Consider the following 17,579-nt stretch of genomic DNA (forward strand, 5'->3'; position numbering starts at 1 on the left):
CAAATTAAATCATGTCCTTTTTTTTTTTTGCTTATAAAGAAGTCTCCAATACAATTTTTTTCATTCAGCCATTATTTTGGTCTGTTCCATGGTATCAATGAGTTCTAATATCCCAAAAACTGTCAGTTCTGAGCATAAATCTTCAAGTACAAAAAATCCTTGAGAGGATTACAAAAATAACTTAACTTGCAACAACTGTCAGAGAGACAATTATTGCCAGACTCTCCTTGCTTCAGGGGAGGGAGCATTTCTTTATCATCTCACTTACAAAAACCTGTTCAAAGACAACCACCTGATTATGACTTGATAAAGAAAAATACAGTAATCTGAACAAATTTGACTTATCCCTTGAAGTGACGGGGTGGATCCACCCCAGATGTTATTTTACCTCCAGAAGCACGAAGAACTGGTTTCACATGGAAAGGGAGCCAACCTGTCCTGGTAAACAGCACGAAGCTTATTCAGATTCTGAGTAGGATTTCAATAGTATCAGGATCTGTTCCCAGAATTATTCAGCACTGGGTGAATGTCCAAGCTGAACACAAACTTCACCTTCTCAGCACTAAGACCACCAGAATATAAACATTTTGTGTTGGTTCTCATTACAGCACTGAATTCTAAAGGCTGTAAGTGATCTGTAATAGGACACATGAAAATTTACATACAACAGGCAGGAAAACCCCAAGCTAAAGGCTTTGCAAACTGCTGAGAGAGTGACTGCACTTATTACCATATCTTTTGATCAAGGATAAAGCCACAATCCTGGATAAAGCAGAAGAGACAAAATAATAATTATGGAATCCTTTACCCCTGTAAACTTCACACAATAATACTCAGTGTTTATAAAACAGGTGCTATTCAAAAAACAAATGTTTAGCTGTTAATATTTGCTAAACACAACAGCTTTCTTAAAAGGATTTTTACTACCAGCCTGAGAAGAAAGCTGACTAAAGACAAGCAGGGAATCCAGGGATTTAGGGAATTTAGCCCAGGAAACATCCTCACACTGCCTCTACCAACTGGTAGCTGTGGGGAGCTATTACAGCACTGTAAAACCTTATTTAGCAAGCAAGTTCTAAGTATTCAAAGACCAAAAAACCAAACTTGCATTTCCCCTCCAATGCATTCCATCAGTCCTTGTGCTTTCCTGCCTGCATCTTGCCAAAGGTTTCAGGCTACTGTCAGCATTAAGTCTGGAAACTATGTAAAGCTCCCAGCCCTGATAAATAAGTAAAACCCATCAAGTCCCTTTTGAAAAATCCGAATTCTGCACACTGTTTTACAGAACCAACATTATTTGCTATGGAAAGGGTTGGAAAGAACCCACTGCTCACAGCAAACTGCAACACTGAGACACTTCCATATCCTTCAGTACCTAAATTTTAGTATTAGAGCCATGATGATGGAAAACATAATTTCCACACATAAATTAGTGCCACATTAAATCTGCTGAGAAATCTGGATTTTTCATTGTCATTGTCTATTTTCCCAAGTGGTACCAAATAAAACCATCCTGAGTTTGTTCTTTCCAACTGCTGCTGCTCAGAGCCCCAGGGGCCAGTGGGGCTGAAGGGCCAGGTCCACTTCCCACTGCTCTGCGTGGCCTCATTCCTGCCTGGCAATCTGGATCATTCCAACCCCTGTGGAAAAGTGATCTCCCCATGCAGGGCTTGCCAAGGCTCCCCAGCCCTCCCACACTCACCCTCTGACAGCTGAAGTTCCCCACACTCAGTGGCAGCTTTGCTCCTCCACCCTTTAAACATTAGGAATTAGAATTCCCTGAAGTGGCCGTTTGGTTCTCATCAAAGTCTCAGGATGAAAACAGATAATTCTGGTCTAATTAAACTCCATTTTCTCAAACCACTGTCTAAGCTAAAGGGACTTAGAACCTTTCCAGGGTACAGAAGGTTTCCAGATATGCTCAGAGTGAGAGTGATCCATGTCAGTACTCCCAGATTTGTTTGGGGAGATGGATGACAGCAAATGGGGAAAGACCTTCCTTCATGACATCCTTCCCCTCTGCTTTCTGCAATTCAGACAAACAGTTGTAGGACCTCCCTCTGGAGCCCATCTGTGCCAGCCAGGCTTCCACCACAGCCAGGAGCTGCAGGTTTCCAGGAACAAGCCATCCAGCCCAACTCCTGTGCAAGAAGAGGAGCTGTCTCACAGTGTTTGTGTAGCTGCTCAGTTGTTTGGCTACCAAAATCTATTTTCATGGCCAGAAGATAAAAAAAAAAAAAAAAAAGAGGACTGCATCATCTTGTATTATCAAATAAAACAAAGCCCAAACTAGGACTTCAAAGTATTTGTAATGCATGCTCCCAGAGATTTGTCCTTGAGGGAAAAAACCCAAAGGATGAAGAATTTTGCTATTTAAATGCCAGCTTAGAAGCTGAGAATTCAAATATCCTTTAACAGCAAAGAGGAAATACACTTGCAGGTAGAACCTGCAGTGAGGAATGGCTTTCAGTAACAATCTACACCAGCATCAAATTCCTGGTCTTGACCTTTCCACTCTTCACCATGAGCTCAGCCTCACCCAGATGAAAATGAAATGCACCAGAATTTGAAGGATTAAGGCATAAAATTATGTCAATTCATAAATCAAATCCAAATCTAACATTTCAGAAAACTATTCATTCATTTGAAGGCAGTTATGGAAACCTGGTAAGATTTACTTCAGAACAGAAGTGTTTTAATGTTACAAACAGATAAGTTTTTTTTTTTACCAAATTAACCAGAAACAAGTCTAAAATAATAAAAACTCCTCAAATCCTTTAATCTACATAGTCAGATTTTAAATAATAAAATCACAATTGATTGCAGCTGCCCAAGACTCATTGGACAACATCCAATGTCTTAAAACTAAAACACAATCCTGAGAGATGACAAGTAATGTGTTAAATTCAAGTATTATTCATAATTATAATCACACAGGAAACCTTCTTAAACCCATCTCTCTATGAATTAAAGAGGCTTATAAATTTCTAGGGATTGTGCAATGCTATTCCAGCAGTAATGGCTAACATGTGACAGAGACTTGCAGGAGCCATTTCAAAAATCAAACTACATTTCCACGGGCCACAGTCCTGCTAAGACACACACGGACACCAATCCTCACTCACTGAGGGGAAAAAATGACTTTTCCCTATTGTTTGTGGCATTTAAATGTTGTTTCTTTGTAATCTGAACAAGCCTAAATGCAAGGACAATCACTGGCAGAGGCTGCTGCAGCCAGAGATCCCAGGTCTGCCATGGGAAAAGCTGATTCTTTTTAGCTTTTAGTCACAGGAAAGCCAAATACTTTTACAACCTGTGTTGTCAGGAGCATAAACAGACTTGCCATTAAGCAATTAACTGGTCCAAGAGGTTCAGACACAAGCCTGAGTGCTGGAGCAGACACCACCCAGCAGCACGAGGCCATCGAGCCCTCTCTGCAGCGCAGGATCCGTGCCAGTCCCTTCCCATTTAGGATCAGCTTTGCTTCGAAACAAAGTCACAATATAAAAAGTGCATCCCCGGGTCTGGAATAACTGTTTTATCATGGATGGCTAAAAAGTTTCAGGAACTGTTACAAACAATTCCAGTAACTGAGAAATATTTACATCAGGAAGTGCCTGTTCTGTTCTTTCAAGTTATCAATGTTCCACTGACACCCTCCCCAAATTCCCACATTTTCAGGCGTCATCTGATCCGTGGGGTTTTTTTGCCTCTTATTGCTTGTAACAAAACACATTGAACACTGTAAACCCCATGATTTTTTGTGCCCACAATCACCAAGATGAGGGAGACACTGACAGGGCTGGAAATGTTTAAGAAGAAAAATAATAATAAAAAAAAATATTCCAGCAAGGATTAATATTTAATGGCAGGAAGGGACCACTTTTCTTCAGCCTTGTCACCAAGTAAGCCAGTGCTAATCCATTAAGCATATTATGAGTTTGGAGAATTAGACTTAGATTAACAGGGCCACCTCATTTTCCAAAACAAGACTCTATATATGTTTTTATTATATTTTTTGTTCTGGATAAAACAGACCCACTAGTATTGCATCCTATTTCTTCATAATGAAGCTACTTAAACCCGAGATGCATCTTGTACATCGAGACAGATCTAGTTCAAAACAAAAAAAGCATATTTCAATAGCTGCCAGGAAAACACCGTACAAATATACTCCAAGAATATTTATTTTTCCACGTTTGACAGTAAAAGTTTATGACAATGTGAGGGAAGGAAGAACTGCTCTATCCCCTACAACCTGCTCTTTAATGTCACAGCACCCAAACTACACCTGCTCATTCAACAATTCTTTCCATAAAAGAAAAAGGTTGCTGAACACAAAGGGATTATTTTTTAGAACATTTTGAATGTAAAACCATAATCTGATACAAAAAGAAGTTCTAACTGAGCATACAAAGGGTGTCAAGGCGCCAGCATCTGCTGGCCAAGATGACCAGACAAGGAAGAACCTAAAGCCTGGAGGGACCTGGGGCCCGCAAGCAGTGACATAAAGCTCTGTGGAACAAAGTCTGCTTAGCTAAAGCAAGGATTTAAACATTTTGAGGCAGGCAGTTCTTGCCAAGCACCATCTGGGAGCGTTCACCATTAGGTTTGCTGATTCAGGGCATCTCATACAGTCCCGTTATTCCTGTTTAAGGTACCAGCAAAGATACAGTATTACAAGAGAACAGGCTGCCATATTATTGATATTTAAAACAAAGCCAAATTTAATTACTCCTGAAACAGCAGGGGAGACAGAAAAAGCAAGAACAAAATCAAGAATGACTTCTTGACAAAGGTGATCTTACCTATTCCGTAGGCTTTAGCACAGATCCATTGTAGATTAGCAGCTATTTTTGCTCTGGCTGAATCGTAGAGCTCCAAAGGGACAATCTCAACTGCACTATCTGTCAGAGCATCCATTTTTCTTCTGGTACTATCTCCACCCGCACAAACATCAACATCCACCATCTAAAACAAAAGCAAAAGGCAGAGACTTTCACACGAGCCGACGATTCTAAAGCCACCCAGGAGAGGGGCTGGCCCGGCTGCACACAACAGGCCCGACATCCTTCGGGATATCCATCGGGAGGGCTGATGTAGCGATTCCAAACCCGCTCGGAAATCAAAAAGCATCGGAGCCCGGGGCGAGCATCCCTTATTGTCAAGGGCAGGGCCTGGCTCGGCGAGCCCCGGGCCGAGGCAGCGGAGAAAGGCGCAGCCCCGTCACCTGCCGATGGGATAAAGGGAGGATGGGGCTCTCCCGAACAATGCGGGCAGGTACCGCCGCCCCCTCCCCGCCCGCGGGGCCGCGCCGGGGCAGGGGCAGAGCCAGGGCAGCACCTGCGGCTCCTTCCCCCGCCTCGCCCCGGAGAAGCAGCAGAGGCTCCGCGCCCGCACGCCCATGGCCGGGCCGAGCAGCGCCGGGGGCCGGCGGCGCCCCCTCCCCGCATCCCCGCCCCACCCGGGCGGAGGAGGAGGAGGCGGCGGCGAGGGCGGGGGAGGCGGGGGGCGCAGCCCACCCGGCGCCGGCTCCGCGCAGGCCCCCGCCGAGCCCCCGCCGCCGCCGCCGTCGCTCCCCCCTTGCCCGCCGCGGCCTGCAGGCCCCGCCGCCTCACCTTGCCGCGCTACCGCTGCCTCATCCCCGGCGCGAGAAGGGGGCACGGCGGTGCCCGGAGCCCCGGCGGGACGGGGGTGGGGAGGCTCGGCGGGGCCCGGCGCCGGCGCCGCTGCCGGTGCGGGAGGCACGGACGGAGCCGCCGCCGCCGCCGCCGAGGGGCCGCGGCTGCCACAGCGCTCGGGGCCGCGCGCGCGCGCGCGCATGCGCCCGCCTCCCGCTCCGCGCGCGCGCCCGCGCCCTCTCCCAGTCTCTCCGACCCCCCCCACCCCCACCCCTCCCCACCCCTCCCCTCCCGCCGCTCCCGCCCCGCCCGGCCCGGGGCGCGCGCGCGCGCTCGGCGGGAAAAGGGAGAGGCGGGAGCGCCTGCGCGCGCGCGCGCGGGGTGCACGGCCTCCCGCCGCCCGCGCGCGCCCCGCCAGGCAGCCGTTGCCATGGCGACCGCGCCCGGCCCGGGAGCGCGGACCCGCCCCTCGCGGCCCCGCCGCCCGCACGGCCCCTCACGAACCACGGCCCCTCACGGAACCACGGCCCCTCACGGATCCACGGCCCCTCACGGATCCACGGCCCCTCACGGATCCACGGCCCCTCATAGAACCACGGCCCCTCACGGATCCACGGCCCCTCACGGATCCACGGCCCCTCATGAACCACGGCCCCTCATAGAACCACGGCCCCTCACGGAACCACGGCCCCTCATGAACCACGGCCCCTCATAGAACCACGGCCCCTCAAGGAACCACGGCCCCTCACGGATCCACGGCCCCTCAGAACCACGGCCCCTCACGGAACCACGGCCCCTCACGAACCACGGCCCCTCACGGAACCACGGCCCCTCATAGAACCACGGCCCCTCATGAACCACAGCCCCTCAAATAACCACAGCCCCTCAAATAACCACGGCCCCTCATAGAACCACGGCCCCTCATGAACCACGGCCCCTCACGGAACCACGGCCCCTCATAGAACCACGGCACCTCATGGAACCACGGCCCCCCATGGAATCATGGCCCCTCACGGATCCACGGCCCCTCACGGATCCACGGCCCCTCATGGAACCACGGCCCCTCATAGAACCACGGCCCCTCACGGAACCATGGCCCTTCATAGAATCACGGCTCTTCAGGGAACCACAGCCCCTCACCAACCCACGGCCCCTCACGTATCCACAGCCCCTCATAGAATCACGGCTCTTCACAGAACCACAGCCCCTCACCGACCCACGGATCCTCACTGACCCACAGCCCCTCACGGAACCACGGCCCCTCACGGAACCACGGCCCCTCACCGACCCACAGCCCCTCACGGAACCATGGCCCCTCACGGAACCACGGCCCCTCATAGAACCACGGCCCCTCACCGACCTACGCCCCACCTCACGGACCCATGACCATCACGGTCCTCCTGCCCTCACAGCCCTGCCACCCTCATCCCCTACCCCATCTTGAGGGGCAGGTGGTGACCAGGGCTGCCGGGGGAGCACCGGGGTCCAGCCTGTGGGAGTCATGATGGAGAAAGAGCCTCTTTGGTTAAAAATGGGGTGAACGAGCGTGACTTGAGCTGTGTCCCACTCCAGTGACCTGTCAGGCCGGTCCTGGCCCTCCCAGCCCACAGCCCGGGGGAAACGTGGGGTCTGCAGGGGTTTGGGGAATCAGCTCCTGGGCAGAAGGTGGAATTGGGGCTGCGGGGCCCCCATCCCATCCTCGCCCCGCAGAGTCACAACCCCTCGGCATCTTCACCCAGCCTTCCCTTTGGATGCAGGGAAGCACAGAAATGCCAAAGAAACTGCCTCTCCACAAAAACCACCAGCTGTGGGAACTTTTAGGTGCATGATAGATTCCTCTGTACCAAAGCAGTCATTTTCTTAAGTGCAGGAAGGGTTGAAATTTCTCTCTGCTGTCAGCGCAGCTCAATAAAACATTGGGTTTGTATCAAAAAGTATCAGCAATACTTTTCTTCATGGTATTACAAATAATGTCCTTCAAGATTTGCTGAGTTACTCCCTGCTCACCATCAAAGGATGTTGGATTGGATTTTCAGGCCAAAGCCTGACTTACACATCTTATGTTTCTTGGCAAAAAGAGAATTTCTTTCCCTGCTTTATGTCATGATCTGTAACAACAGCAAGAAATGTGTGACGGGTTCAAGATGTGGGGTTTTTTTTTGCTGTTAGACACGCTCTTGTCTCCCAGCCCTGTCTCCCGCTGTCCGCACGGCAAGCAGGGGTCACAGAGCCCTAGAATAGAACCATGGAATATCCTGAGCTGGAAGGAACCCACAGGGATCACTGAGTCCAGCCTGTGTCCCTGCACAGACACCCGACCATCCTCACGGCCTCCTTTGGATGCTCTCTGACAGCTTTAGGTCCTGCTTATCTTGTGGTGCCCAAAACTCTGTGCAGTTTTGGCCACCACTGCATACCAGGCTCGTGATCAAAACCGAATCCTGCAGATTAGCTCACTTGACAAGTGAGTTTTAGGGCTCGTCTGAAAAGTGAAGCTGCATGATTGAGCTTCGAGCCTTTAATGCCTGTGCTGGCCAGAAGAATTATCCTCATATCCATCTACTGAAACCATGATTATAAGTTTAGCTGCACAACAGCGATAGCAGACTGACCTTATTCCACCTAATTTTGTTATGATTCTCATAAGTTATTTTCCTGCTGCATGTAACTGGTAGATTATATGAATATTTCAGAATCATTAAAGATTCATTAGGGTCTGTCTTAAGATTTAACGTTTATTTCTCTGTGTCTTCTCAAAGTGCAGGGGGAGGACATTCTTTGTTTGTGTCACCAGGAAATACAATCTGGTGTCCAAAGGTTATTCCAGCCTCTATCACTCTCCCATATTGCAGAATTGTGTGCAATTAAATTGTCTTTGCAAACAACTTGCTGGTTGTTTAATAATCTCTGTTCGAAGGGTTTGGTTTTCAACACAGTGGTTATGGGCTGTCAGTTTGGGGCGTTATCATCAGAACAAGCTGCTCTTGTTTGTAGATTTAGCATTAAGGCTGAATCCAAATCCCCTTATATTTGAGAAGAATGTTTTCATTTTCCTGGTGGATTGGGCAATAGACCCACGGCAGGAACAGAGCAGCCCTTGGACTCCTGGAGCAGGTGACCTGTGTGGAGGGTGAGAAAACTGACCTACATCGTCCTCTGACATATTTATCCTTGAGGCAATGAATGAATCCAATTGTTAAACCTATCAGGAACAAAAATATGCTCTAAGAAGGCAGCAGAAAACCCCCACAAAACCAGGCCAGTACCACCTCAACTTCTGAAACTCCTGGAATAGAAAAATGCAAAAAGCATCAAGGGGACTGCTCTCCTTTCCCAGGCCTCTGCTGCACATAGCATCCTGGCCTTGGAATTACCTCTTGCTCTGCCCCTTTTTCTCCTCTCTGCACCTCTTCCAGTCTGGTGTGGAATGTGCTGCCACTTCTTCCTCTATGGTAATTCCCTGAAACTCTGCTATTGAGGGCATTTGCATGCCCTTAAGTGGAAGCTAAAATTGATGTTTTGGGAAACTTTGTAGGTGATGATGAAGTGGTTTGTCAAGAACTTGGCATCATCCCACACCAGCATCCTCAAACTTGTCCTGGAGATAAAAAGTCTGCATTTAAAGTGGGAGGGTCACCAGTGGATTGCTAAGTGTGTTTGCCTTTTCCATGAGAAAACAAATGACTCTCCCATATTCAGCAGCAACAAATTCATCTGTAATTTGCGCGCTGCTTATTTCTGTGCTCCACTACTAAACACGCTCCAAGGCTTTTCTTCTGGAAAATGGTAATACATTGCTTTTCTACATGAAATAATTTTCCTATTAGTCTCCTGGATTCCTCACGCACTGAGAGTGGGTGTACACGTGAACTGACACAACTTGTCTTCCAGCAGAGCTCTGAGGTTAATTACTAGCAGGCAATTCCTTTGAGAAATCACCGTAATCACGCATGACACTCATTGCAGGTAGCAAAGCTGGACCCTTGTGCTTGTTTTCTGCCATACTGGATAAAAGCCTGGGATTTTGGTTTCTTCCACCTTGTTTCAACTATCAATATTGGGAGACTATGAATAGGAGTATTAGTTCCCAGAATATCTGATGTCCCCAAGGACAGCAGATCTAAATTAATGCTGTAAAAAAAAGTATCTTCTGTAAAAATATAAATGTGCTGTGGCCTGGGACTTACAGGCTGAAGTTGGTCCTGGGTATGTAGAGGAAGAGCTTCCATTCCTGGAATTTTTTGGGTTGGAAAGACCTTAAAGATCATTTTGTCCCAAACCCCTGCAGTGGGAGGGACACCTTCCACTATCCCAGGTTTCTCCACGCCCCATCCAACCTGACCTGGAACATTTCCAAGGATGGGCAGCCACAGCTTGTCCTCAGCAGCCAAAAAAGGCAGGTGGCTCTCTCTGGGAAGAGATTTTTGCCTTCGGTCTTGCCCAACAGCTGCTGCCTGTGCTCTGCAGAGCAGTGAGAGAAAACACTCAAATGAATGAACATTTTTATCTCTTATCCTTGCAAAATTTCCAAGACAGCCACGAGTGCTGGAGATGGCCCCAGCAGAGCAGCGAGCAGCTCATGCACACTCACAGCCCTGGCTGCTTGCAACTCTCTCCTCAGAGCCCTATTTTCAGCCTGGACTAATTTTGAACCCTGCTGTAGCTGCTTCCCTGTGCTTAGTTCTGCAGGGCCTCGATTGCCCTGGTGCTGAGCACTTAATATCCCCAGCCAGGATTGACTTAGAGCCTGGGCACACCCCGAGGTCACAGCGTAGGGCCAACGCTGGCCCTGCCTGGGGGGCAGAGGGGTCTGTCTCCTCTGTGCCCATCGGATTTGGTATCCTAAACGTACGCCCATACTGCAGGGATCAAAACAAAAGGTGCATCTTACTAGAAATTCCAGAAGGAAAAGGAGATGTGGTCAGGAACACACTTAAAATATCTCCTGACTGACTGGAGCCTGGGTCCCATCACACGAGGTGGAGTGGGGTGGCTGGCAGCCTCCTCATGCTCTTGCTGCTCCGACAGCTCCAAATGTCTTTTCCTGCCTTGTACAAAATAGTTTCCTGTGACAGCCCATCACGGAGCCAGCCTCGAGGAGCGGAGCAGGATATTATTCTTAGTAATGGAACCGTCACTTCAGTGCCATTCCCAACAGCATGGGAACAGTTTCTGAGGCACAGCGCCGCTGTCAGCAACTCCTTATCTCCATTTCTGTGGCTCGGCAGGAATATGCAGTGGCAAGGCCTTGTGCATCAGGGAACCACAGGCAACGAGCAACATTTTTCATGTAAATAAAGAAAACAAATGAAGTGCAGGTAGTAGGACTCTGTTTCATTCATGCTTTTGTATTATTTCAAAGGTAATGTATATGCAACTCAGCTGTTATGCTGATGAGTGCAACAAGTTATTCAGATTTATTTCTTTTTCCACTGCTTGGAGTGTTTGATGTGTATCAAACCCAAGAAATGGGATGGGCAGGGAGCACAGGCAGCTCTGCTCCTCACAGAGAGGGGCTTCCCCCCAGCCAGGGACAAGCCCCATCACATTTAAAAGAATACTTGTGTTCAGCACTTATCTTCAAAGTGCTGTGCAAACATTAATTAATGACTCTGTTATTGCCAAGGGGGAAGAGCTGGCTGAGGGAGGGGTGACAGCTCACCCTGCCTGCCTTCCTTGCTGGGAGCCAGAGCTCCCTTCCCCTGCTGCGGCGAGCAGGATGCTCCATCCCCAGGCCTCCAGTTACCTCCAGCAATTACAGCTCTGGAAGTGCTGCTGGTGGGTTCTAAGTGCCTGCATCAATAATAGGAGGGGGTTTTGCTTGTGAGATATTTTTATCCGTAGGATTATTTATTTTTAAGGTCCCTGGACTATGTTTAGGAGGATAACAGGTCAATAGCATTTACAGCCCACCAGGTTCTCCTGGGAGTCTCATCCCACCATGCCTTGTCATTCCTCAAGCAACTCCAAGCAGGGAGACCCCAGGGATGAGCTGGGTGAGAACTGAAAGGGTTTTGAGTGTTGTCATGATCTAATTAATGAGCAAATGAGATGTTGCCATCTTTCCATGTATCTTTATATTCATTAAACCGTTTTTAGCAACCACATTTAAGTAGTGCTCAAACAAATCAGTTTCAATGGGGACTGTTGGTTTTCTTTTCCTAGATGACTTCTTTCTAAAATGCATTTTTTTCCTAAGGACACTTTGAGTAAAACTATATTTACCACAACTGTACAACTATGCAAAAACAGAATTACTTATCCCCAACTTTTTCACCACTTAAGCATTGCAGGAAATCAATGAATAAGTGAAAGGCAGGAGAAACAAGCAAGAAAAAAAATCGAATTTTATTCCAAAATGCAACATCTTCCTCCTGCTCCTGGCTGTGCAAGGTGCAAGAGCCTAGAGCAAGATGGAACATACTCAGCATCATCATCCCAATAAATGCTGTAGGGATAGCGGAGCAGTGAAAATCCCTGGCACAGGAATAGCCTGGCATCCATCAGCACGGCACAGAGCCCTCCTCTTGCCATGAGCTGGCACGTGGTTATCCTCAAAAACAACATCCTGATCCCCTGCTAAGCATTACCTTTGGGAATTCACAGCCAACTCAGCCAACCCTTTCCAAAAAGCTGTTACAACATGGTGATTTCACCAAAATGTTCTGCATCCATCGCACATAGGGAGGGAACAAATCCATGGCTGCCTTGTTCCAGGTCCCCCAGGGGATGCACAAAGGCAAACACTGCCTGCCAGGTCCTGGAAAATCCATCCCAGCCTCAGGAGGGATGTACCCGACCCAGCACTTCCCATTCCCTGTGGCAGATCTGAGCTGTGCTCTTGCAACACAGGGGATATTTTGAGGAGAGGGCGGTAATTCCTGGATTTTAAGGCTTCTTCTTCCACAAACATAAACCTTCAGCCCTGGGCTGAGTGGCCAGCACAGAAACTCGCTCTGGGTGATTTTGTTGTGCTTCAGTGCAGCAAAAACTGCCTCAAAAGCAAATTAAAGCTCCTCTAATTCCCCCACAGCAGGGTCTGGCGGGGGTGGGCAGTGGCTTCCCACTGCATTTTGTCTCATTTCCATTCAGTATTTTTAGCTCCTGCTCTTCTGGTGGGATGCAGCTCCCAGTTCCCCTTGCTGCCAGCTCTGTGCCACAGCCAAAGCCTTCACCTGGCAGCCCTGTCCCCTCCTGCCCTGCCTGCAGGGAGGTGCCAAGGCAAACACTGCCCTCCTCACCCGCTTGGGCCCCAGCCAGCTTGCACATGCTCCAACACTCTTAAATCTGCAGCCAGAGAAATATGGGAACGTACAAATTAGTCACAGGAATTGAAACATCTCCATCCTGCTCACCCAGGTCTTATTTACAGCAAGAACTTGACGGCTGTAAAATTGAGACACCGAGCAGGAAACCGAACAGTGCCAGAGCCTCTGATCCACCGGCAGTGAGCTCTGGCTATTGGACCTCAGAGCAGACTCCCAGGATCAGGGGTGGGCAGTGGCCAGCCTGGTCCCCACACCCCTGGCAGGGATGCCAAAGGGGCACATGGTGTGTCCATCCCTGCTGCAGAGCTGGGCGCAGAGGGGGTCCTGCATGCCCTGGGGTGCCCATCCCCAGATTCCCCCACAATCTCTTCCAATGGCTATGGCGCCTGCTGAGGTTGGCAGAGATGCGGGCAGGACACAGCCCCACACCAGGACGGGTCTGAGCAAGGAGAGTGACCACGACACCATGAGCAGTACCCGGGGATGAGCCACAACATGGCTCGTGATGGTCCCATCCTGCTGTGACGGGGTGGCCCCTCTGTCCCCATTCACGCCGCTCACTTGGGCCGTCGGGTGTGGGTGCTGCCCACACGTGTGGGGCTGCATGGCCCTGGTGCCCCCGTGCCGTGCCATCCCAGCCCTCTCCCCACGCGTGCCAAGGCTGCTGCCTGCCCAGCACCACCCTGCCTCAGGCTCCATTCCCTCCCCGGGGTTCGGAACTGGCTGAGAACCCCTCAGCTGGCCCTGGGAACCGGGGTGATGAGACCCCCAGGGCAGCCAGGAGCACGTGGAGAAGGGGGTGCTGCTAAGGACGCCCTATCCCTGGGGCTGGGGCACTGGGTGCCGCTGTCTGTCCGGCTGACCGGACACACGGCTGCTCCGAGACCCCCAAGCGCTCCAAGAGCCCCGGGAGCAGCCCGCGACCGCGTGAATCCCCACCAGCACTGACTTACCGCCGGCCGCCGTCGACATCCTCGCAGCCTCGGGGGTCGCCGGGGGCTCTGGGCAGCTCCCCGTGGCATGGGAGCCCATGGCACGTCCCGGGGCTCAGCGCCGGGGGGCTCGGTGCCCTGCGCTCCCCGGGAAGGGCTGGGGGCAGCGGGGCAGCGCTGCGCTCCCCGGCATCGCTGGCATCACCACGGCAACTGCCGGCTGACTCACGCTCCTTCCGAGTGACATCAGAGATGCGGAGGAGGGGGCCGGGGGCTGCGGGGCGATACCGGGAGCAGATATTCCCGCTTTGGTTTTGGTTAAAGCTGCAAGGTTTTGTGCAGGGAAAGCTTTCAGATGCAGCCCCGCAAGGCAGTGCCACGCCGGGATCTTGTTGGGTTTTTTTTTGCAGGAGAGCCACGGAGTCAGGAGGGGGGAAGATGCTGGAGCCCATCGGCTCTGAAAGCTGCCCAGTGCTGGTGGCATGGTGGGACTGGGACAGAGCCAGAGGGACAGATGAGATCCCACTCCCCCATACTGCCCTTGGACTTCAGCTCTGTCCACAAAGCCTCAGATTAAGGAAACAGTTGAGAAATTACTTACTTTGGCGTCCCTTGGCACCAGGAATGGGTGAAGATCTCTGCTTAGAGGGGATGCATTGGGCCCCTCATGTTCAGGCAGGTTTCTCCTGCACATCCTCCCTCTGGAACACTGCCCTGCAGTGTCCAGCACTTGTGTCTGGCATGGTGGGAGCTGAAAAGGGACCTCGCTTGGAAACCAGTCCGGAGCAGGCAGGAATGTTTACTGGGCACACACACAGGGGGTTCAGGACCAGCACAAACCAATGCTGCACATACAGACGTTTTTCGGAGGGATTTGGCAGCACATTTTCTCAGAGCTGGGCCGTGTGGGGCTTCCTCACGTGCCATCTGGTAGCCACAGCCAGGAGCACTGATGGCTCCATCCCCTCCACTCACAGGCTCCGTTAGACTGAGCCTGATGAGATAGAGGAAGTATTTTTAGTGGGATGAGAGTCCTGCACGAGGCTCTGTGCTGAGCAAGAGCAGCCAGTGATGCAGCAGCTACACCATCTCCAAAAAATAAACTTTGATCAACTCTCCATGGGAGCAGCCCCCAAGGCATCACAGCCCCAGGCAACACCCCCCCACCAGACCCCTCCTGGGGGCTCCTGGGTATCCCTCCTTCCATGAGGCTGGGATCAGGGAACCAAACACTTGGGGCTTTTATTTTTAGCCCAGCAAACTATAAATACAGCCCACGGTAACCCACGGGAATCTGAGCGACTGCTCGGCCCGGGAAGTGACGGCACCAGGGAAGCCCGTGGCTGCCAGAGCTGCATCACCAGGGCTCCAACGGGAAGGGCTCTGTCCTACTTCCAGACACCTGGCCTGGATGGAAATACTTCAAACCACTTATGGATTGGGCTGCACCAGGCACAGGGCTGCTGCAGTGGGGAGAAGGGGCTGGCTGGAGGAGTGGGCTGCTGCTTTTCGCTGACAGGAAAGGGGAGAGGAGGGATGGGGAAGGTTCACTGGAGACCAAAGCACAGATTTCAGGGGGGATTGTGCAGTTTTTCTTTTTTTGGTGAATGTTCCCAATGTGTGGGAGCAGGGGAGTTAAGTGCCTGTCTGTGAGGAAGCCAGGAGTAGGGGGTACAGGCAGAGAGCACCCCGTGATTCATCCCAGGCAGCCTGGCAACCAGCTCCTGTGTAGGGGAAAACACAGATGGAACAGGGATGCTGCAACACCGATCCAACAGCATGGCAACAGCCGGCTGGCGTCCTCTGAAGGGTGATTTTGAAGGTCTGAACTGTTCCCTTCTCTTGCACACTTCATGGAGCAGCTGTGTGGAGTTTCTGGGGGTCCAGCTCACAGCACTTCACCCCAACTAAGGCCATGGGGACAGAGTGAAATATCTAATCCCATGTGCCAAGAAATCCAGAGAGTTGTTCAAAACTGCTCTCCAGGCCTTGCACAGCAGGAAGGGGCTGAGGCTGTGCGTGGCTGAAGCAGCAGGGTCAGCACAGCCCTGGGGTTTCACAGTTCCAGGGGTTGTCCTGCACAGCCACATCGAGGAGGAGCTCAATAAATAATTCACCCAAACTTGGGGCACGTGGGAGCTGCTGCGGGTACGGGGCTCCCGGGCACAGATTCCCCGGGGAGCAGCTCTTCCTCAGAGGACAAAAAGGTTCACAGCTACACAAATGTGGTTTATGCCCAAGCTACGGCTCATAAAAGCCAAGAAACCACATCATGCATAAGCACAGCAAGTCTGCCATGAATAATTCAGTCTCGGGGTGCAGCAGCAGCCACACACCTGCACAGCCCCAAGAGGCTCCAGCAGCCCTCACCAGGGATTAGGAGTGAGGCCTCTGGAGCCACCGCTCACATCATGCACCCTGTGCTGGAACCAGCTCCTGCTCCACACGCTGCTTCCCAGAGTGGGAGAGCTCGTTATGCAACTGCTGATGGATGGGTAACAAAACCTGCTGGAGAGCTGGGACTCTCCCTACGACACTGGGGAAGCTGCAGTGCTGCATCCCAGGGTGCAGGGTTGGTGCAGGACCCGACCACATGGGGTTTGCATCCCACCTGCAGCCCACAGCTGGATGTGCTGCTGGAGCCAGCCTGGCATCACAGCTCTGAACTCAGGCCTTTTATTTGGGCACCAGCTCCTCTGCCAGGCATCTAAATCACAGCCCTGGCTTACAGAGCTGGTCACCTCTCCAGGTTTATTTCAGTCCAGCGTGGTCTGGTCCAGCACATCTCGAGTTACTGGAGTCCCTCCCCCAGCCCCAGCAGTGCCCGGATTCCTGGTGACACTGGATCCGCAGGGCTCGGGCTGTGTCCCAGCCCAGGTCACACTCCCTGGCACTCAGACTGAGCTCACACACGTACACTGCAGCCCTGCCCTCCTTCCAGCCATTTTCCAGGACCAACATCCAGCTCACAAGTCCTACAGCTGAAGTGAAAGCTTTTGAATTACAAGAGAAAGTAACTTCTCCCTTAATTCTGCTCCAAAACCAATTTCCCTATACCAAATCATTCCCAGCAGCTTCCAGAGCTGCTGCTTCCTTTGGCCAGTTCCTCTTATAATAAAATCAATTCTAAAGAAAGGCATGATCAAGCAGAGAGCACATGACAGGATTGTCACCAAGGGGACGGCAGCCTGGTCTGAGCTCACCGGGCTCTCGGGGCACAGGAGCTCCCAGAGGAAGCATCTGCTGCTTCCATCTGTTTCACAGTCACAGAATGGTTTGGATTGGAAGGGACCTTACAGACCATCCTGTTCCACTCCCTGCCACCAGACCAGGCTGTTCAAAGCCCAGTCCAACCTGGCCTTGAACCAGGGATGAGGCAGCCACAGCTTCTCTGGGCAGTGGCTGGAACCCTCTCCAGGAGGAGGTCCAGAGGAGCTGATGGGTAATGTACAATATTCTGCTCCTTTATGGGGCAGTGTGACCATGACCATGGATTCATGGGAGACAGTGAACACAGGGAAGGAGAAAACCCAACCCAGCCCTGGGATGGCACTGGCAAAGCGCCCACGGAGCGCTGGGAACGACTCTTGCCACACCGCTGTGCTGTCAGCAATGGCTCACCTTGCCAACACCAAGCTGCTTCTGCACAGCCAAGTGCAACCTGTGCTTCCCTTCCCCGCCCTTTGGGATGGATTTGGGCCCTGCTGGAGGCGGCTCCTGGGCCGGAGCTGCTGCTCATCCCTGCTGGAGCACCCCGG

The 17,579-nt window shown here is 51.5% G+C and overlaps 2 protein-coding genes across 5 annotated transcripts in view; one reads left to right on the forward strand and one right to left on the reverse strand.

The window, feature by feature from the left end:
• Window positions 1-14,054, reverse strand: part of CAMSAP1 (calmodulin regulated spectrin associated protein 1) — a 33,044-nt gene extending 18,990 nt beyond the window's left edge. Inside the window, exons 1-2 of one of the 4 annotated variants that reach the window (XM_068211018.1) lie at window positions 13,843-14,054; window positions 4,809-4,971 (exon numbers count right to left, since the gene is read on the reverse strand). In XM_068211018.1, coding sequence (XP_068067119.1) covers window positions 4,809-4,971; window positions 13,843-13,911 — 232 coding nt within the window. In that variant the 5' untranslated portion in view covers window positions 13,912-14,054. Of the gene's footprint in view, window positions 1-4,808; window positions 4,972-5,343; window positions 5,434-5,618; window positions 5,834-13,842 lie in introns of those variants that run through there. The other 3 variants (XM_068211021.1, XM_068211022.1, XM_068211020.1) reach the window with 3 other exon arrangements.
• KCNT1 (potassium sodium-activated channel subfamily T member 1) overlaps window positions 1-17,579 on the forward strand; it is a 212,913-nt gene that overhangs the window by 102,099 nt on the left and 93,235 nt on the right. The gene's annotated exons all lie outside the window — the stretch shown is intronic.

The sequence above is a fragment of the Anomalospiza imberbis genome, chromosome 21 (assembly GCF_031753505.1).
Source record: "Anomalospiza imberbis isolate Cuckoo-Finch-1a 21T00152 chromosome 21, ASM3175350v1, whole genome shotgun sequence".
NCBI lineage: Eukaryota > Metazoa > Chordata > Aves > Passeriformes > Viduidae > Anomalospiza > Anomalospiza imberbis.